We start from the raw sequence: 22576 nt of genomic DNA, 5'->3' as shown, positions 1-22576 counted from the left end.
TGTCAGAGTTAAAATCCCCCACCGCGATAGGCAAAAGGGAGTCAGAGATGGAAGAACATGCACCATGCTACGTGCATAAATAGAACACGAACGTTTAGGGTATATATTTGAACAATGTCCAGAAAACCCCCTTGAAGAGCACATATTCCTTTGTAGTTAGTCCCAATCCGATTAGTAAAGCCATCAACCGCTATAGAATCATACAAGGGAAGGAAGTAACAAAGATGGGAGATCATAAAGATGACACCCGCTAAAAACACCTATTGGTGAAAGGGGAGTACCTAAATCTAATGTGACATAGGAGGAAGCTGATAAAAAAATATAACCATTCGAAAAAAGAAAAGAAATCAGTGAGTAAGGGAGAGTCAAGAGATAAAAAGAAAAACATGTATCAGCCATAAAAGCATGGGTAAATTCCAAAGACAATGTTTCTACATATTGATTGCAGATAGTCACAATGATTGAGACAGCTTTGGTTATGCCTGACAAGTTGCTTATTTTCAAACAGAAGAGTTTATCAAGCCACTGATATTACAAAAAGTAATGCATTTCGTCATCACTATTGTGTCCAAATTCCACACTACGTAATTTACAGATCCATCCTGCCTCATTCCTTCTCAGGGACAATTCCCGATTGCCACCCCTCAAATTGGCGTGTATATGATCTATTCCCATGAACCACAGTTCTTCTTCAGTTGTGTGATTTTCCTGCATGTGATAGGTAAGTGGGTATCTGAGATCACCATTCTGACGGGCTCGAACATGCTCCTGAATTCTTACTTTCAAAGCCCTTTTAGTACTGCCCACATATATCTTATCACAGGGGCAGCCTAACACATACGTTACATATTTGGAGTTGCAATTGATTAGATGGTTTATTGAGTAGCTTCGTCTGGTATTAAAGCTAAAGGTCTTAGTTTTGTTTTTCCCCAATTTACAGACATTGCATTGATTGCACGTGTAAAAACCAGTCATCTTGGATTTAAGCCAGGTTAGTGGTTTCGGAGTGGTAACATAACTTGGGCATAAGATATTTCGTAAATTTTGCCCTCTTCTGTATATAACCTTAGGTTTAGTTGGAATAATATCTTTAAGACAAGGTATCTCCGTCAACAAATGCCAATGTTTTCTTAAGATATTATAAACCTTATTACTACGATCGTCAAATTGAGTACCAAACGCAATAGGAGCTTTCTTGGAATTACTGATTGGCTTGGTAGCTAAAGTATCTTGTCTCGAAATTTGCAATACCTTTGTATGAGCTTTTTTCAATTCAGTTTCCGGATATCCTCGGTCCCGGAACCGTTTCTTAGTTTCTTCTACATTGTGAGCAAATGTCTCATCCATGCTACAATTCCGACGCATGCGGATCATTTCCCCATAAGGGATGTTGGAAATAACATGTTGGGGGTGTGAGCTTTGATAGTGCAGTGTGCTGTTACAAGCCGTGATTTTCCTGTGAGTACGGCTATGTATATGGTCATCTTGGATGAAAAATGTGATATCAAGGAAACCTATTTCCTGTTGACTGTGACTAATGGTAAATCTCACGTTGAACGGGTTCTCATTGAGGTAGTCATGATAATCCATAAGTTTGGTGGTAGGTCCATCCCATAGCATAATTACATAGTCGATGTACCTACCCCAAAAGATTACATGTTCTATCCAGTTGGACGCATGTCGGCCCCAGGCGTGCTCCCGCTAGAACCAGCCCATAAAGAGCCCGGCATAAGCGGGAGCAAATCTGGAACCCATGGCCGTACCCTGGATTTGATGAAACCATGTTGAATCATGCATAAAAAATTTTTTTTGACAAAATAATGTCAGTCATTTCTAGTAATACTTCATTGTGAGAGTAATGATCAGCCATTCTTTGTCCTAAGAAGGATTGTAATGCTTTCATCCCAAACTCCTTCTTAATGCAGGTGTATAGACTAGCAACGTCCATTGTCACAAAGACAAGGGACTCCGACCATTTAAATCCCTCAAACTTCCCCAAGATATCTTTCGTATCTTTGATATATGCAGGTAAATTTTGCACCAGTGGCTGAATGTAAAAGTCAACATATTCGGAAAGTTTTTCCGTGGGTGACTTTACTCCAGATATAATGGGGCGGCCCGGTGGAAACTGGCCGCCCTTGTGTATTTTCGGAAGGATGTAGATGCACGGAAAGGTGGGTTCTGAGATTGTCAAATATCTGCATTCTTCCTCACTCAGGAGACCAACTTCACACCATTCAGTGAGTCTCATATTTATATGTGTGTTAAGGGCATTAATAGGATTTGTCAACAATTTAGTGTAGCAGGAGGTGTCAGCAAATTGACGGTCTATTTCTTTCATATAGTCTAGCTTTTCCATAATGACTACATTGCCCCCTTTGTCAGCCTCACGTATAATAATAGAAGAGTCTGATTTGAGGTTTTTTAGAGCCGTATTTTCCATAGGAGTGAGATTAAATTTCCTTTGATGGGAGGGTATAGGATGTTCCAATAACTGGTAAAAGCCCTGAGTAACTCTTTGTTTGAAGATGTCAATGTTAGGGTGAGTACCAACAGGGATGAATTTAGATTTTGGTTTTAGACCGCTATCAACAGACACATCCTCTACAATCTCAAGTTCATTTCTAACAAGTTCAATATTTATAGATGTTTCAAGTTCAACAGACATCATGCTTTGGATTACATTTATTTCATGAACCGTGTGAATTGGATGTACAGTTTCAACATAAGGTCCATCACAGATAGACGGATTCCGTACAAAGTGGTCCTTGAGTTTCAACAGGCGGATAAATTTAAATAGATCAACAAATAGATCGACCTCCCCACTCACTTGATTAGGACAAAATCCAAGTCCCTTGCTTAAAACAGAAATTTCGTCATTGGATAGTGTCCTAGTTGACAAGTTGACAATAGTGAGTTCCTTATCTGCACTGTCTGCTACATTCTCCAGATATTTTAGTTCTCTGTTTTCTTTGATCTGGTCATTCTGCTCACTGGTTCCGGTTTTGTCTTTTTGTTGATGTTTCTGTTTGAGGTCCTGCCATCTCCTCCCAACCCTTCTGACTTTTGATCTTTTACTCCTGTTCTTGCTCCTAATCTGAGTCTTTCCATTTCCACTAAAAAATTGTTATTAGGCCTGTTTTCAATTTCTGTGGCTTCCACTAGGTCCTCTGTGGCCACTGAACTGGCCACTGATGACAGTGAGTTTATGCTACTAGAGGAAGTCAATTCCAGGGTGTCCTCCCTTGGTCTTTTGCCCTCTCCTGGAATCTTAACATTATCGTACTTGTGGGAGAAAGTGTATACTCTCCCATCCTTGTAGTCCTTGTCATGTCTCCTAATCTTCTTCACCTTTTTATCTCTCAAGTATGTTTGGTATCCCTCCAGTATCTCATCAAGAATCGCATCATTTTTCTTTACTGTTTCCTTTAAGTCAGAATTGGCTATTTCCTTCTCTAATTCTTCAATTTCCTGTTGTAATTTGAGTCTCTTTTTCTCTGCGTTTTTAATCAAAATACGCATCATGTTAATAGAGGCATTACGAAGGTTTCCCTCCCAATCCTCCAATTGTACCTTGTCTAAGTCCTCAAACGTAGGAAAGATTAAAATTCGTAGGCCCCGTGGTATTTTATCATTCTCAATATATTTTTCCAGGGTGGTTCCGTCCCACCATCTGGACATTTCATGTTTTTTCAACTTCTCTAGTCGTTGAAACTTGAGTTTCAATCCTTCTACTTTAGGAGCATTCGTATCTGAGCCTCTTGGTCTTAGACTTGTTGCAAACAGGTCCTGGGCTAACTCCTGTCGTCTGTCTTTAAAGCCCGGCATTGCTCAACTCTGACCTTAATGTATGTGAGTGAGCTTATAATGATTAGATTACAAGAGTAGGTTAGTGCTAAGGAAGGGTGGTAGCTGTGGAGAGCAGCCTTCAGGATAAGTCTTTAGAGGAATGTAAACCAGTTTGTTTTACCATACAATCTCTTGAATTACCAAGTGAAAGGGCACCACACAGGTATATATATCAAATATATATGTATTTATTACTAAACAACTCTCTACTGATCACTTTATGAGATTAGAAGTCAGGTACATATGCACAAATCAACGTTTCACAATAAATTAAGCACAAATATGCCTGGGGCTCTAGGGGCGTACCAGACCATATATACTAAAAAAGAGACTTAAGAACAACGACTTGCAAAGGAACAAGGCCTTCAGAAGCGCTGGGGCCTCACAAAACCACCCAAGGCAGGTAAGTAAAGGGCCCACGGGGGACGCATGCAGTGTGTTAACACAGCCGCAAATCCCTATTGACTTCAATGGAGCAAGTCACGATTGGAAATTAAGAGTTTAAGGGTACTTTGGGAGAGTCTACAAGCAGGTCACTTACAGGGTAAGTAGGTCTAGAGCCAACACCCACAGGAGCACCGCAGTGCTGGCGTTACCTCACCCAGGGAAGCCGGGTGCATAGGTGTCTTTTGGTGTCGAGTCACGGCGGCGTTTTCAATGGGAGCCAATGCAGACTTGCTGCTTGTGAAGACAGAAGCAGTGTCTTGACTCTTCAGACACGAGGTCCAGGAGGCGTCGACGACGACCAGGAGCTGGATTCAGCGTGTCCCACGAAGTCTGCAGCTTACTGCGGTGTCGGTGACCAGATTGGAGCCAACACGCCTTGGTAACAGCAAGTATCGTGGAAAGGACAAAAAGTCAGCGGTGCAGACCAGCAAGATCTGAGGGACTCGCCCAGCGAGGGTAAGTCAGGGCAGGCCTGGAGCAATGAGGGGAGCCCTTTGGAACTGTAGAAAAGACTTCAGGGGACCCATGAGCCAACCGGCAATGGATCGCGAAGACGCCTCAGGAGGATCCACTCAACAGGGGCCCACGGTCACTCGGGACGGGGTAGGCTTCTGATCTTTGGAGGGATCCCTGCTAGAGGCTTGGACCACACGTGGCCCAATGCACAGGTTCATAGAACGTCGTGAAGGGGTTACACTCGAAAATAGTGCACGGTACCCAGGGATTGCGGTTCCTCGTCAATCGTGGGGTCCACTTGCCTCAGCGTCGCTGGGGACTCACGATGGCCTTGGAGAAGTCAGGAAATCCTCTTCCTGGGCTGCAGGGACTTCAGGCTCCGGCGGGAGCGATGGAGTTTGCGACCGCAGTTTGTAGTTTTTGGTGCCTGACAAACAGGGGAGTCATACCTTGACTCCAAGGGAGATTCTTCCGTCTTCCAGAGGTAGTGGAACGTCGAAGGTCCGGGATTCGTCTTCAGAGCGTCGTCCAGGGTTCCCTAACTTATACTAGAAGGAAGGGAGGGACTAGCTCTATGACCCCACCTATGGGAGGGTCAGGGGAGTGGGTGGCTACACCCACTTCCCTTTGTCCAGTTTTGCGTCAGAGCAGGGGCAGGTAGCCCCTGAGCTGGTTTGAACTGGTGTATGTTCAGAGGAGCCTACTGCTCCCCCAGTGCAGGACTTCAAAGCACTCTAGGAGTGCACCCACCCAGCCCCAATACACTAAACCCTGTCTGGGAGGTGGTTACACCTCCCTGTGACAGGATACCTATTGTTGGGCCTCCTCCACTGCGAGTTTCAGTCATCAGCAGGAGGGCAGCCCAGTGTCTGTGACTGGTGGCATCCATTTTGTGATGCCAAGGCTCTAGAGGATTCTACCGCGTTTCCACAGTAGGTACATGTCTATCCCTCTAGAAGGGTGGAATCAAACTTCCACACCAGTTACTGGTGTGGGGGTATGATTCCAAAGCGTTTGACACCAAACACGACATGTTTTGATGCAGCCATTCCAAATTTAGCATTAACCGCGAGGTTATAATGTACTTAAGAGTATATGGTTTGACTGCATTCACTAACAGCCTCAGAGAATAGACTCTGAGAGCTGCAGAGGGGCCCTGCTCAGGCAGAGGCACCCCCTCACACGGAAACCAAGCACCCTGCCCTCAGGATTGATAGGGCCTACCTTGGGGGTGACTGATAGGTTTAAATGTGTGTGCAGGGAGAGATATAGTGAACCTATATCTCAGTGAGGAGTGCTAGCACCACCTCACCCAGGCTGCAGTAGCAGGTCTGTGGTGTCAGAATTAGTCTGCTTCCCAGGGGTGGCATAATACATGCTTCCACCCCTGGTAGGCCTGTGAAGTACCTATGTCCTTGGTACCTAAGGTACAATATACTAGGGACTCATAAGGCACCACAGTATCCAATCACTAGTGCACCTGATATGCACTCCAGGTTGTTTAGAGAGAACAGAGAGGCTGGGGCCCTGATTAGCAGGGTCCCAGCCAGACTATAGCCAGAAACCAGTGTAAACATCAGAAAAAAAGTGGGGGCAACATAAGAGGCAGATCCTACTCTTCTACACAACCCCCCCCCAAACGCAGGGATACTAAACTAACCTTGACCAGTTGAGTCTTCGTGTTCTAAGTGGAAATACCTTGAGAGTCCATCTCCATTGGCATGTTGGGTCCGAGGTCTATGTTCTACTGTATAGTCCATCCCCTGTAGGAAAATGGACCACCTTAAAAGTTTTGGGTTTTCACCTTTCATCTGTTTAAGCCATAGGAGGGGCTTGTGATCAGTCTGAACTATGAAGTGAGTGCCAAACAAGTATGGCCTCAGCTTCTTCAGGGCCCACACCACAGCAAAGGCCTCCCTCTCTATAGCTGACCAACGTTTCTCTATAGAGGTCAGCCTTCTGCTAATAAAAGCTACTGGCTAGTCTTGACCTTCACCATTCAGTTGAGACAGTACAGCTCCCACACCCAGCTAAGAAGCATCTGTTTGGACAATGAACTTTTTGGTGTAGTTTGGACTCTGGAAGATGGGGGCAGTGCACATGGCCTGCATTAGGTCTTCAAATTCCTTTTGACAGCTAGCTGTCCACTGAACCTTTTTTGGCATTTTCTTTGAGGTAAGATCATTCAAGGGGGTCACTATAGATCCATATCCCTTCACAAACCTCCTATAGTACCCAGTCAGGCCTAATAAGGCTCTCACCTGAGTCTGGGTGGTTGGAGCAACCCATTCCATTATGGTCTGGATTTTGCTCTGTAAAGGCTGAACCTGGCCCACACCTACAAGGTGGCCCAGGTACACAACCTGACTCTGCCCTATCTAGCACTTAGTGGCATTGATAGTGAGGCCTGCTTTCTGCAGAGCCTCCAAAACATTTCTGAGGTGGACCAGGTGATCCTGCCAGGAGGAACTAAGGACAGCAATATCATCTAGATAAGCTGAGCAATAAGTTTCCATCCCTGCCAGAACTTTGTTCACCAACCTCTGAAAAGTGGCAGGTGCATTTTTCAATCCAAAGGTCATCACCACAAAGTGGTAGTGCCCACCAGGTGTTGAAAATGCTGTTTTGGCTTTTGCATCATCAGCTAACCTGATCTGCCAGTAGCCAGCTGTTAGGTCAAATGTACTCAGATACTTGGCTGAGGCCAAAGTATCAATCAGCTCATCTGCCCTTGGTATGGGATAGGCATCAGTCCTGGTGACTGCATTGAGGCCTCTGTAGTCTACACAAAACCTCATTTCTTTCTTACCACCCTGGGTATGAGGCTTGGGTACTAGGACTACTGGGCTAGCCCATGGGCTATATGAAGGCTCAATCACACCTAATTCCAACATTTTCTGGAGTTCAGTCCTGATACAGTCCTGACATGGTCAGGTTGCCTGTAGATTTTACTCTTGACAGGCAGACTGTCCCCAGTGTCCACCTCATGGGGGCACCAGGTAGTCTGACTAGGGTTCAGGCTAGACATATGTCTGTACTGTTGCAGAACTTGTCTGCATTCAGTTTGCTGATGATCAGTAAGGCTGCTTGCCAAAGCAACACCGTCTACTGACCCATCACCAGGGTTCTGTGAGAGCAGATCAGGGAGAGGGTCACTCTCCTCCTCCTGTTCCTCATCAGTTGCCGTGAGCAAGCCCATGTCAGCCCTGTCAACATATGGTTTCAATCTGTTGACATGGAGCACCCTCAGATAGGTGACTTCTCCCTTTTGCTCAACAATGGTATGGGGGCCACTCCATTTGTCTTGTAGGGCTGCTGGGGCCACAGGCTCCAACCCCCACTCTTTCTGTCCTGGCTGGTACACAGTCAGCACAGCCTTTTGGTCATGCCAAGTTTTTTGTAATTCTTGGCTGGCCTCCAGGTGTTTGGTTGCCTTCTTCATGTATTCGGCCATCCTGTAGCGGAGACCAAGTACATAGTCCATCACATCCTGTTTGGGGGATTTGAGAGGTAACTCCCAGCCCTCTTTTATCAAACATAATGGACCTCTTACAGGGAGTCCAAACAGAAGCTCTGAGAAAATTCAGTTTCTCATTTCGCTCGTATTCAGCCGCCATTTTGTGTCCCGTCACCATTTTGTGTTGCCCTCACTCAGGCAGCATGGCAAACGTAGTGTTTTTGCCTTTCCCACTGATACGTGTCAAATAACCCCCCTGCCTCTGCTTATGAAACTGGTGTCAGGGTCTGGCCGAGTCCACTAATCCTCGTCTGGTTTGACTGATCCCTGTTTCGACTATCTGTTGGCTCGCACCTTTCTTTTCTTGACTTTATCTTATCTTCTGTCCTTCGCTATTCTCTGCTTGTATTCTCTCATTTCACAACTGTCCTTCGAGGCATACAAATGTGTTCTGCCACCTGCAAGACGAATTGTAGGTACTACCACTGATTAACTTGTGGGGAAGGGTGACAAACAGAGTTGAAAGGGAGGCTTATTTGGGTCGCTTAATACCTTGTTTTCAAACTCTTCCCATGGGTTAACCATGTATACATTGGGAGTGTTCATTGAGAATCTGTGTGCGATAAAAGATTTGGCGCCACGGTGTAAAGTGGCAGTTTCCTAAGAACATACCGAGTGTACTTCTGGGACCACTGTACTTAACTGCAGCTAATAAACCTGACCTTCTACGCCTAACGGAGTGTCCCGTGTCTCTGTCGGACAAAGCAGGTGAACTCGGAGATTAAGGCGTGCCCTGCGCCACCAGGCCCGTTAAGGTTCCTGGTTCTTCAGCTCAAATGGGCTGTAACCAACCCCCTTCTGTGGAACCTCTCTGTATGCAAACAAAAGGCAGGGAAGAAGAAGGTCCCATTTCCTCCTAAGCTTCTCTGGGAGTCCTTTAATCATTCCCTTAAGGGTTTTGTTGAAACGTTCAACCAACCCATTGCATTGATAGGGAGTGGTGAATTTATACGTTACACCACACTCCTTCCACATTGCTTTCAAATATTGAAGTACTGGGAATTTAAAGCCCAGCGGTGCAGGGGAACACACCCTAAGACTTCGGGTTCTTCCTGTTTCAGACCTACAGAAACACAGAGTCTTCTGGGTGAAGTCAAAGATCAGTTTATTGGCTGCAGACCAATTACAGGTATCCGAGAAGTACAACAGCATGTATGTTCTCAGGAGACTGCTTAAAGTTACAGAAACGGGCTTCTCCTTAAATACAAAATATCATGCTTCAGGCACACATTCCTTGTTTTACGATATGGCCATATACATGTATCCATTACAAACGAAAAAGGCAGAGTCATGATGACCATCCCACATTCCAGTTAAGCCAGCCCACAATTATTTACCCAGCAAGGCTAAGATCCCACATCAGATATCAACAGGCCCCAATAAACACAAGCATCTCCTGTTTGGAAAACAAGCCATAAAGCAGGAACAGTCAGGTGTGAAAGAGATTAGCCGGAGGCTCGTGTGGGATGACAAGGCTTTATGGTGTGCCAAACCCTGATGCTAATCACAGGTGGCCGCAGGACGGGGAGCTCGTGAGACCGGACTGACCTGGGGCAGCAGAGCCAAGCTGCCCAGGTCACAGAGAAGTCAAAGGAAGGCACATGTGTTCTAAAGGCCCGTATTTGCTCATAATATGTAGCCTATGTGAGGGCAACCATAAGATGGCCACCGCTCTAAGATGGAACCCACGAAGTTACCGTATAATATTGTATACATAGTGCATTTATCGCTAAAACGTTATACAAAGCACTTGTACATACCGCATTGTCCATTCGCGGTCCGCCGATCCCGGAATAGACAGGGGTAGGGCCCTGTCTCCCACGCGGTCCCAAATTTCAAAGTACCACAATATCCTGACATGAAGTTTGTACCTCTGTCAGAGATGACCTCCTTTGGGAAACCCACTCAGGAGAAAACTCCAACGAGGGCTATTGCCACCACAGGGGCTGTGGTGGTCCTCAGGGGAATTGCTTCTGGGTACCCGGTGGCATGATCCACTACCACCAGGATAAATCTGTGCCCAGATGCAGTTGGAGGGTCAAGGGGACCAACAATGTCAATCCCTATCCTTTCAAAGGGTACCCCCACCACAGGTAGTGGTTTCAGGGGGGCCTTTGTTGTGCCACCTGACTTGCCACTGGCTTGGCAAGTGACACAGGAGCGACAGAACTCCTTGGTGTCCTCTGACATATGTGGCCAATAAAAATGTGGAACAAGCCTGTCCCAGGTCTTGTTTTGGCCCAAGTGACCTGCCAAAGGGTTATCATGTGCTAGGGTCAAGACGAACCCCCTAAACTTCTGAGGTATTACCAACCTCCTGGTTGCTCCATGGGTTGGATCTCTACCCTCAGAATATAGGAGTCCCTCATCCCAATAAACTTTATGGGACCCACTAGAACTCCCAGCAGCCTCAGCAGCAGCCTGCTGTCTGAGGGGGTTCAAGAGAGGGGCAGCACTGTTGCTCCTTACTCAGATCTTCCCTAGAAGGGCCCCCAAGAACTCAACCTGATCAGGCTCAAGTCCCTCTGGGGCTGTTCCTTCTTCAGGATCTGCATCTCCTCCCTCAAGAGGTGAATCTGTAATCTGAGACAGAGGGGAAGGCACTGCCTTAACCCTACTTAAAGAAAGCTATCCTGGTGGTAGCTGTGGAGAGCAGCCTCCAGGCTAAGTCTTAGAGGAATGTAAAGCAGCTTGTTTTACCATATAATCTCTTGAATTACCAAGTGAAAGGACACCACACAGGTATATATATCAAATATATATGTATTTATTACTTAACAACTCTCTACTAATCTCTTTATGAGATTAGAAGTCAGGAACAAATGCACAAATTAATGTTTCACAATAAATTAAGCACAAATATGGCTAGGGCCCTAGGGGCGTACCAGACCATATACTGAAAAAGAGACTTAAGAACAACGACTTGCAAAAGGACAAGGCCTAGGGCCTTCAGAAGCGCTGGGGCCTCACGAAACCACCCAAGGCAGGTAAGTAAAGGGCCCACAGGGGATGCATGCAGTGTGTTAACACAGCTGCGAATCCCTATTGACTTCAATGGAGCAAGTCACGATTGGAAATTAAGAGTTTAAGTGTACTTCGGGAGAGTCTACAAGCAAGTCACTTACAGGGTAAGTTGTTCTAGAGCCAACACCCACAGGAGCACCATAGTGCTGGAGTTACCTCACCCAGGGAAGCTGGGTGCATAGGTGTCTTTTGGGTTCGGGTCGCGGCATCGTTTTCAATGGGAGCCAATGAAGACTTGCTGCTTGTAAAGACAGAAGAAGTGTCCGGTGGAATCCAAGCCTGGATTCAGAAGAAGGAAGACCTGAAAGCAGAGGGGACAGTGTTCAAAGTCACTTGGCAGTGACCCGGGGCATGGAAGGTGGATGCCCACAGTCGTCGGGTGGTTTCAGGTGATTCACGGGTGTCTTGACTCTTCAGCCACAAGGTCCAGGAGGCGTCGACGACGACCAGGAGCTGGATTCAGCGTGTCGCACGAAGTCTGCAGCTTATTGCGGTGTCGGTGACCAGATTGGAGCCAACAAGCCTTGGTAGCAGCAAGTCTTGTGGAAAGGACAAAAAGTTAGCGGTGCAGACCAGCAAGGTCTGAGGGACTGACCCAGCGAGGGTAAGTCAGGGCAGGCCTGGAGCAACCAGGGGAGCCCTTTGGAACTGTAGAAAAGTCTTCAGGGGACCCATGAGCCAACCGGCAAGGGATCGCGAAGACGCCTTAGGAGGATCCACTCAATAGGGGCCCACGGTCACTCGGGATGGGGTAGGCCTCTAATCTTTGGAGGGATCCCTGCTAGAGGCTTGGACCACACGTGGCCCAATGCACAGGTTCGTAGAATGTCGTGAAGGGGTTGCACTCGAAAATAGGGCACCGTACCCAGGGATTCTTCGTCACTCGTGGGGTCCACTTGCCTCAGCGTCGCTGGGGACTCACTCTTTGAGAAGTCAGGAAACCCTCTTTCTGGGCTGCAGGGACTTCGGACTCCTTGACTCCAAGGGAGATTCTTCCATATTCCAGAGGTAATGGAACGTCGAAGGTCCGGGATTCGTCTTCAGAGCGTCGTCCAGGGGTATCTAGTTTGCAATGGCAAGGGTTCCCTAACTTATACTAGAAGGAAGGGAGGGGCTAGCTCTATGACCCCACCTATGGGAGGGTCAGGGGAGTGGGTGGCTACACCCACTTCCCTTTGTCCAATTTCACGCCAGAGCAGGGGCAGGTAGCCCCTGTGCCGGTTTGAACTGGTGTATGCACAGAGGAGCCTACTGCTCCCCCAGTGCAGGACTTCAAAGCACTCTAGGAGTGCACCCACCCAGTCCCAATACACTAAACCCTGTCTGGGAGGTGGTCACACCTCCCTGTGACAGGATACCTATTGTTGGGCCTCCTTCACTGCGAGTTTCAGTCATCAGCAGGAGGGCAGCCCAGTGTCTATGACTGGTGGCATCCATTTTGTGATGCCAGGGCACTTCAGGATACTACCACGTTTCCACAGTAGGTACTGTCTATCCCTCTAGAAGGGTGGGATCATACTCCCACACCAGTTACTGGTGTGGGGGTATGATTCCAAAGCGCTTGACACCAAACTCGACATGTTCTGATGCAGCCATTCCAAAGTTAGCATTAACCGCGAGGTTATAATGCACTTAAGAGTATATGGTTTGACCGCATTCACAAACAGCCCCAGAGAATAGACTCTGAGAGCTGCAGAGGGGCCCTGCTCAGGCAGAGGCACCCCCTCACACGGAAACCAAGCACCCTGCCCTCAGGATTGATAGGGCCTGCCTTAGGGGTGACTGATAGGTTTAAATGTGTGTGCAAGGAGAGATACAGTGAACCTATCTCAGTGAGGAGTGCTAGCACCACCTCACCCAGGCTGCAGTAGCAGGCCTGTGGTGTCAGATTTAGTCTGCTTCCCAGGGGTGGCATACTACATGCTTCAGCCCCCGGTAGGCCTGTGAAGTACCTATGCCCTTGGTACCCAAGGTACCATATACTAGTAAGCCTGGGCAAAGCACTACGCTACGCTCGCGTAGTTTGCGAAGTATGCGCAACTTCGCACTACGCGAATTGCACATAGCACAGTGCAAACACGCGTAGCGTAGTGTTGCGTAGTGCAGCGGTCATTTTTTGCTTGCTCGCGGCCCTCAACGTCAAGTTGGCGACCGCGCGCAAGCAAAATGACATCCCGGTGAGACTTTTTCCTCGTTCGCGATCAGCAACATCAAGTTGGCGATCGCGAGCGTGGAAAATAAACCTCCCGGCGAGATTCTCAACGCGAGGAGGTCAGGTTTCTCATTGCGAGTGGTCGCGTATGCTCGCGACCGCTCGCGATGAGAAACTACCAGTCCGCGTGAGGAAGCTGCCGCTCGAGTAAAAATCTACTCGAGCGGCAGAAAACTACCGCTCGCACTGTGCAAGATGCCATTTTCAATGATTGCACAGTGCCGGTTGCTTGTCCGCACTGTGCAATCATTGAAAACAACATCTTGCACAGTGCGAACAGGGTACTACGCAGTTCGCGAAGCTCGCGTAGTGCAAAGTGCACTTTGCGTAGCTTCGCCTAGTGCTACTTCGCGAACTACGCCCAGGCTTATATACTAGGGACTCTTAAGGCACCACAATATGCAATCACTAGTGCACCTAATATGCACTCCATTTTGTTTAGAGACAAGAGAGAGGCTGGGGCTCTGATTAGCAGGGTCTCAGCCAAACTATAGCCAGAAATCAGTGTAAACATTAAAAAAAAAGTGGGGGCAACATAAGAGGCAGATCCTACTCTCCTACACATTCCTTTTCCTGCCCTTCTTTTCGAGCTCTGGTTCCCTCGCCTATAGATTTATTTTGTATTTTATCTGAAATATATATATTATTTACTTTACTCTACCCTTTGCGTTTTTCTTTCTCTTCCCTGGCCTCTTCTGCTTTGGGAGCTCGCTCATCCTCCTGTTTAGAGCGGAGAGGCCAAGAAGAGAGACTGAAAGTCCTGCAATCATCTGCAAAGTCAGGAACCCTACAAACATATGGACCCACTGAAGAGACCTCATACAGACATACACACTCTGCAAAGGCAACCCTACCCTCTTCACACGCACACACATCCAACCTACATACACAAAACCTCCTGCTGAGGCACTTTAAGAACGCACAGACATGTATGATCGACTGTTTCACAGGCCCCTTACCTGGCAGGTGCAACAATGTGTGTACACACACACACACAAACACACACACACAACACACACACACAACACACACACACGTGCAGCAGAAACACCATCTCTTCTACAGACAATGCCATAAGCCAACATACTCCACAACAAACTATTGCAGTGACTGAAGCTTTGGTCTAGGCTGAGAGATGGAAACAGAGGGAAAACCGCCCTCACGTTACTTTGTAATGCTTGCATGTTTCCATTACTTTCATGTTTTATATCACAAAACCTTGATTTACAAACCTGTGCTGAATATACCCAGCTAGCAGCCCATCTGGACATGGAGGAGGGATCCTGATCCAGTCACGTATTATGATCAGTGAGGATAATTAAGTGGAGACAAACCGATTCGACATTGAAATCCTCTGGCTTTGAGTCTCTGCGACCTCCCCTTGAAGCTTTGACTAACAGTGTCACATCGGGCCCCTCACACCTCCCCGATGAGGAAGACTCTAGATATACATAAAGCATTCTCTCTTCATAAATAAAAAATCACAGAAGAGCAGACAGAATATGAGTGAAAGAATCAATCAAGATTTATCTCGAATTCATGAATATTCCACAAAATTGATACATCAATAGCGCAGAAGTACAAGTCAATAACTAAAATGAATTTTTACATTAACTAATCAGTTCACTAACACTGGTAGGAAACAAGGAATTGGTGCATCAAAAGTATAAGATACATCCTCCATTTAAAAATGATTACACGTTTGATTAAACATTCAAAGATGCACAGACTGACAAAAAAGATGTCATAGTTAATCACACCGCTAGTTAAATCAAACCTTTGGAAACGTTACCAGAAGCATCCTCCAACCTACGGATGAAAGGAATTCTTAAGCTACTAAAGTCACTTTTTTGAGCTAAAACACTTTAGTTGCAGTTTGTTTCATACGTTTGGCTAATTACTACAGAATGTCTGGATCATTTGAGGTTAGGAGGAAACTTTATGCAGAGATTCTCACACTAGCTTTCTTTAAAAAAAAATATTTTCATTTAAAGGGCCCTAATACATTGAAAATGTTGCTCAGCTCATAACTCTTGGCAAATTGCCGCTCTGTTATCCTTTTATCTGTCACCTCAGTGTTAGAAACTTGGCGTCACAGAAATTGATGACCTCCTTATTCTGTGCATTTCAGTGAAAGCTAGGGACAGCTGTCTTGTTGACCAATCAAACTACCTTTTAAATAAGTTGGAGCATCCCCAGTGCCCTCCGCCTAGGTTGAGAAGTTGGTTCTCAGTGAACACCCACCATGCCATACAGGACAGGAAGGCATTATTGATCCTGCACTCATCTGAAGTCAAGTCATGTGATCGGCCTGGCAATCACACAGCTGCAGCTCTGCAACCTTCATTATTGATCCTGCACTCTTTTGAATTGAAGAACTTGGCCTGGATCATCATTTGTTCCACATCAGAGCTTCAGAGGTAAATGCCATGCACTGCAAGGGTTAACCCAGAGAGCTGCAGCTCACATTTTCCTACTTTCACTTCTACTGCTTTTCTAAACTGTTCTCTGGCCGCTGTCACAGAACCATTAATGATGCATAAACTGACCAAAACCACAGCCAGCTCTGAAGAATGTTCATTTTGTGCGTGTTAAATTGTTTTGAGTGTGTTGGGTTTATATGTTTTATTACTAATCTCTAAAATTAGCTGAAAGTACCATGTTTAGTCCAAGCATTGTTCATGGTGTTGATTTTAAAGGTAGCATGGTCAGGTGTGCGTGGATTTCTCTCGTTATAACTCTCTCACAGAATAAAAACCAACAATGTTTCTATACTGCTAGTCTTCCAATGGGTTCCCTGATATTTCATGTTTTTCCTAGATGTAGGGAAATAAAAAAAAAGCAGAGAATAGACAATTTTATATTTTTTCAAATATATATGTTTTTCTCCTTTCCTACTAGTTCAGTCTTCTGTCCTCAGCTTTTTATCAGCTGGTATTTGAATGTCCCGCATTATTGTAATTTTATAATATTCTATAATTCCTTCATCTCACAATAACTCATTTTTTTCTTCAGTGTACGCCCACAGGTCAGTATTATTGTTGATGCACTTAAATTATTACCAAATTCACTGCAGCTCTATGTTTATTTCTATGTGTGTTCAGTGATGGTGGTGTGCTCGCTGATGTCTTTGTAGGTGTGAAGATTGACTGAAGCTCTTCACACATTCACAGCACTGGAATGGCGTTTCTCCTGTGAGTGTTCGCTGATGTTTATGTAGGTCTGATAAGTGACAAAATCTCTTCACACAATCACTGCACCGGAATGGTTTTGACCCCGTGTGTGTTCGCTGATGGTGTTTTAGGCCTGATAAATATATATATAGATCTTCCCACATTCATTGCACTTGAATGGTTTTTCCCCTGTGTATGTTCTCTGATGCTCATTTAGGTGGGAAAATTGACTATAGCTCTTCAGACATTCACTGGAATGATATGGTTTTTCCCCAGTGTGTGTGTTCGCTGATGCTTTTCTAGGCTTGATAATTGACAAAACCTCTTCACGCATTCACTGCAATGATATGGTTTTTCTCCAGTGTGTATTCTCTGATGGAGTTTTAGGTATGATAAATATATAAAGCTCTTCCCACAATCGCTGCACTTGAATGGTTTTCCCCGGTGTGGGTTTGTTGATGATACATTAATGAAGAAGAGTCACTAAAACTACTTCCACATTCACTGCACTTGAATGTTTTTTTCCCCAGTGTGTGTGTACTGATGCTGTTTGAGGTTTGTTAATCGACAAAAGCTCTTCATACATTCACTGCACTTGTATGGTTTTTCCCCTGTGTGCTTTCTCTGATGGTATTTTAAGTCTGTTAATCGACTAAACCTCTTCACACATTCACTGCACTTAAATGGTTTTTCCCCTGTGTGATTTCTCTGATGGTATTTTAAGTCTGTTAATCGACTAAACCTCTTCACACATTCACTGCACTTAAATGGTTTTTCCCCTGTGTGTGTTCGCTGATGATTCCTTAATGTTGAAGAATCACTAAAACTACTTCCACATTCACTGCAATTATATGGTTTTTCCCCTGTGTGTGTTCTCTGATGATTCCTTAACGTTGAAGAATTCCTAAAACTACTTCCACATTCACTGCAATGGTATGGTTTTTCTCCAGTGTGTGTTCGTTGATGATCTTTTAATGTTGATGAGTCACTAAAACTACTTCCACATTCACTGCAATGATATGGTTTTTCTCCTGTGTGTGTTCTCTGATGCCTTTTTAGGTTTGATAATTGACAAAAGCTCTTCAGACATTCACTGCAATGATATGGTTTTTCCCCAGTGTGTGTTTTCTGATGCTGCTTTAGGTACGATAATTTACAAAAGCTCTTCAGACATTCACTGCAATTATATGGTTTTTCCCCTGAGTGTGTTTGTTGATGATACATTAATCCTGAAGAGGAAGTAAAACTACTTTCACATTCACTGCAATGGTATGGTTTTTCTCCAGTGTGTGTTCGTTGATGAACTTTTAATGTTGATGAGTCACTAAAACTATTTCCGCATACACTGCAATAATATGGTTTTTCCCGTGTGTGTGTTCTCTGATGCTTTTTTCGGTGTGATAATTGACTAAAGCTCTTCAGACATTCACTGCAATGATATGGTTTTTCTCCAGTGTGTGTTCTCTGATGGAGTTTTAGGTCTGATAAATATATAAAGCTCTTCTCACATTCATTGCACTTGAATGGTTTTTCCCCTGTGTGTGTTCCCTGATGCCGTTTTAGGTGTGCAGCTTGACTAAAGCTCTTCACACATTCCTTGCATTTGTATGGCTTTTCCCCTATGTGTGTTCTCTGATGCCGTCTTAGGCCTGGTAAATATATAAAGCTCTTCCCACATTCACTGCACTTGAATGACTTTTCCCCTGTGTGTGTTCGCTGATGACTTCTGAGTTTAGATGATTCAGTAAAACTACTTCCACATTCACTGAAGGTGTATGTTTTTTCTTTCTTGGTTAGTGTCTCGGAGTCAGGTATGTATTTTTCTACATCTCCTGACTGTGCTTCCTGAAGGGTGCACATGACAGAAAAAGCACTTGTGTTATTCTCATACTCCCTGTATGTGTGTGGTATTTTGCACATTTGCGTTCCCACTAAACACTAAAGTGCAAAGGTCACCAAATACTCGTCACACTCATAACATGTGTAAGGCTTCTTTGTGGGCGATAGTGTCTTTAGACTGGAAAATGGTTCTGCGAGCTTGCGAGTAAAGATCCATCGTCCTTCTGGTTGGTGCACACTGGGACAGTACTCTGTGTTTTATATAGCAGAACCCCCATTTCTTTTAACTTTCAGTTAACTGCGCTTTTCGCTGGTTGCTTTGGAATGGCCTGAAAGAGTTTACAATACACCTCTAGCACTGAATGGTGGTCTGATATCACTTTAGGAAGCAGAGCACTGCAGTAACCAACTCATGATCAGAGCTGGTACTGGACATGTTTACACAAGAAGTGGTTGATCAGTGTTGTCTTAATTTTCTAGAGGTCATTTCTTCATCTTGAGGCACGGAGGTGTACAGCTGAGACTCGTAGAACCACCGAATTGCCCTTGACGGTACTTCCAAGATCTGTCAGTTTATGTTCAGGTTCGGCTGTCTCCGATGGCACTTATGTTTTACTGATTACTGGAACTTAATGTTTCCGACTTTGCTTTTGCAGATTTCCAGTATTATCTTCATTATTCTTAAACATGTTGTACAGTCAAGGATTGTTTTCTGTCGGATGTACAGAGATTTAAATTACTTAAATGGAAAATACCGGCATGCACAAAAACAATTTTTAATTGATTGTAAAAGCATCTCGTTTATTACTATTGTTGAAACTTATGAAGGCATATTTAACCATACAGAGATATTTACATAAAAGTTCCTTTAAACATGCCACAATCTTATTTATTTCAGCAAAGGTGTTCATAGAGTAACTTAGTAAAAAATGGGCGCTCGCATAGCACTCGTATAGTAGCTTTAGGTAGATGCATATGGTCAAGGTTTTGTTAAAACAAGAACAGCTCTTGAAGTAAGAGATGGATCCGAATTTCCAATTGCATCCTAGGCCACTGTTCATCCCATCCCCTTATCCCTCTACTCTATCTTCCTAATTGCATAATCTAGTTTGACCTAATGTATTTCAACAGCTGGATCCTCTGTTCAGGATTAGCTGATTTCCACCTAGTTATCGCATGCATATAACGCTGGGAAGCCCAAAACAGAAAGAGTACCCTCTTCTCTCTGGACATCTTCTGTCATGATGCTGCTGTTTAATGGGCTGCCTTTGTAGAACGGAGTCATGGAACTTTCCTCCAACCACCCCATGATTTGCTCCATCCCTTCCTTCCTTCATCGGACCATACCCCATTCTCAACTCCCCTCAGCTTCCCCCCATGTGAGCATGTAATACTCTGGTCCCTCCCCTCTTTCCACTCTGGAAATTTGGTGCCCTTAGCCATGGATTCCCTTTTTCGAAGATCACTAGACTCCAAACTGGTTCCAGCCAGCGGTAATTCCTACACTATCATATACCCCCCTAAACTATCTAATAGCGTTTTTAAGAACTTCAAACACAGACTTTTCAAATTCCAACCAGAAACCCTTATTTCCACCCCCTATGTCTGCACGAATAAAGGAGCTACCATAAGTGACCTTATCTTTTACACCAAAAGACCGCACGATGAAGGAAAGCTCTATGCTCTCTGCTCCGGATCACTACATCCACTAAAGAGCCCCATGGTCTTAGACTCTCGGTAGCTACCTCTATCGTTTGCCGAGCAGTAGCAACCATCTCCCTTTATAATAATGGGATTATCCTCAGCCAAGCATTTGAACGCAACCTAGAACACCTTGATGAAATTTTCCTCACTCATCAAACTCTCTATGATGAAGAAAGTTCTGTATCCTCCCCTCTCCCCACTACTTGTATTGCTCCACCCCTTTCTCCTCCTCCCCATCCACCTTCATGAGATTACCGAACAGCATTCATTTACCATTACCCTTGCCGATGGATTGAACCAACAGTTGTCGTCATAATAGTCTGAGCCCTCGCCACACCCCTAGAGCAGTGACCACTGAAATACACAGACTAGATACAAACACCATCACCTCATCTCTGCACCTGACCTCTGAACATTCCCCCGCTGTCACCACTGATACGTCTGTGACATCCCCTTTGGACCAAACCATGACACTTGCTATCTGGGAACCCCCTAACTTGACCAATAACATGGCTCTGATCTCCTCATCAACAAGTTTATGAGTCCCACACCCCCACTCCTCAATCATGACTCCAGCTCTATTCCCCCTCCCCTGGTTCTCCAAACACAGCTTCTCACTAACACCATAGACCAGAGCACCCTCTCTCCTGGCCCCCTGACCCACATCACGACCACCTGGTCCCACATTACTATTTACTTCAAATTCACTGAGATCTCTCAGGACCTTCATCAATTTAAGGCTAAGGTTCAAAGCCTAATATCCCTCACCTCCGAGCTCGTTAATTGTTGGCGTCCCATGAGGCCGATGGGTAAGAATAGGCACTCCCTTTAGCAATCCAATAACAATCATGTTAGACAGATGTCACCCCGCACATCCAATGGGATCTCAGCAATCGCAACGTCTCCTCATTTGACCTGGAAGACAATTCCCTACCCCAACGCCTCCACCGACACATCAGGATGAAAGATACTCAATCGGACAACAATATTTACTCCCTCCTCCTTCAGTCGAATCCACATAGAGATCCTAGGCCCAATACCAGAGCAGTTAACAATTCCAACTTCAAGCAAATTCCCATCACTCAGGCTGCCTCTGCTGTCGCCATACCCCACCTGGAATGTACGCTGCTCAATTGCAGATCGGCATCTAAACACACGGTGGATATTGCTGACCTTATCCTAACTCATGATCTTTACCTGATAGTCCTGACTGAAACTTGGCTAAATGACTCCTTCATACCAACGCTCGACATTCTAATACCGCCCAGTTATGACATCATCAGATTAGATAGACCAAACAGACCTGGTGGAGGTATCCCCTGTACTCACTACAATAATCTCTCTGTGAAGTAAGCCCAAAACGTTACTCTCATCTCGTGCAAATATCTAGGCATTGATATCCTGAGTAAAGATAGACCTTGATACAAATTGCATGCGTTTTACCACCCTCCAGGAGATTACCTCCCATCCAATGAACAAATTATGGAAATCATCACAGCCAACTCTGGTGTATACTGCGCCCAAATTTTCCCGGGTGACTTTAACCTCTACTAGAATGATCCTAATGACATATCAGTGATTAGCCTAAAAACCTTCCTAGCTCACCTAAACTTGATCCAAATATGCGAAAGTCCTACCTACAACCTGGGAGCGATCCTGGATCTAATTATCTCAAAAGCTAATTCCATTCAACTTGAAGCTATCATTCCATGTGATTGGACAGACCACCACTGCATCACTTTGCTCATCACTGAATCGCTGTCCTCAAAAAAGGTTCAAATAAAAAAAAAAACAGACACTGGAAAAGGAACCCTCGAAACATACACCTGAATGAACTGACATCTATCAGCAATTACATCATACCCCCTCCATAGGACATGTCAGATGTCCAGGACCTTACTGTTCATGACACTAATTCAAAGACAAACATTCTAGACTCTATGGCACCCTTCCAACTAAAAAGAGTATCCGCCAAAGACTCCAAGCCTTGGTACAATGCTAGTCTAAACGCTGAAAGATGCAATCTAAGATTGGCTGAATGGTCATGGAGATTCTCCTCCTCGCTCGAACACCTCCAGCACCTGAGATCTCTAAGAATCATTTACAACAAAAACATATACATAGCTCAAAAGCAAATGTCTTTAGGAAACAGCTAAACAATGCCAGGAACTGACCTAAAAACCGTTTGAACTCGTGAAATTGCAATCCAACAGGAAACTCAACCTGCTTTCTGGGTCTAATCTGCAGCCTAACCGCTAAGAATTTGCCGCCTTCTTCCTGGAAAAGACAAAAATAAAATTGAAAGTGACTTAAAGACTGGATTGGATCTCCTCCCGACGCCTTCACACGTCAGAC

The 22576-nt window shown here is 45.1% G+C and overlaps 1 protein-coding gene across 2 annotated transcripts in view; it reads right to left on the bottom strand.

Moving 5' to 3' along the window:
* Positions 1 to 15006: 15006 nt before the first annotated feature.
* LOC146838979 (uncharacterized) overlaps positions 15007 to 22576 on the bottom strand; it is a 196277-nt gene continuing 188707 nt past the window's right edge. Inside the window, exon 3 of one of the 2 annotated variants that reach the window (XM_085603013.1) lies at positions 15007 to 19229. In XM_085603013.1, coding sequence (XP_085459139.1) covers positions 17180 to 18598 — 1419 coding nt within the window. In that variant the 5' untranslated portion in view covers positions 18599 to 19229 and the 3' untranslated portion in view covers positions 15007 to 17179. The remainder of the gene's footprint in view (positions 19230 to 22576) is intronic. The other variant, XM_085603014.1, reaches the window with a different exon arrangement.

The sequence above is a fragment of the Triturus cristatus genome, chromosome 4_2 (genome assembly GCF_964204655.1).
Source record: "Triturus cristatus chromosome 4_2, aTriCri1.1, whole genome shotgun sequence".
NCBI lineage: Eukaryota > Metazoa > Chordata > Amphibia > Caudata > Salamandridae > Triturus > Triturus cristatus.
This window is presented reverse-complemented; position numbering and strand designations above follow the sequence as displayed.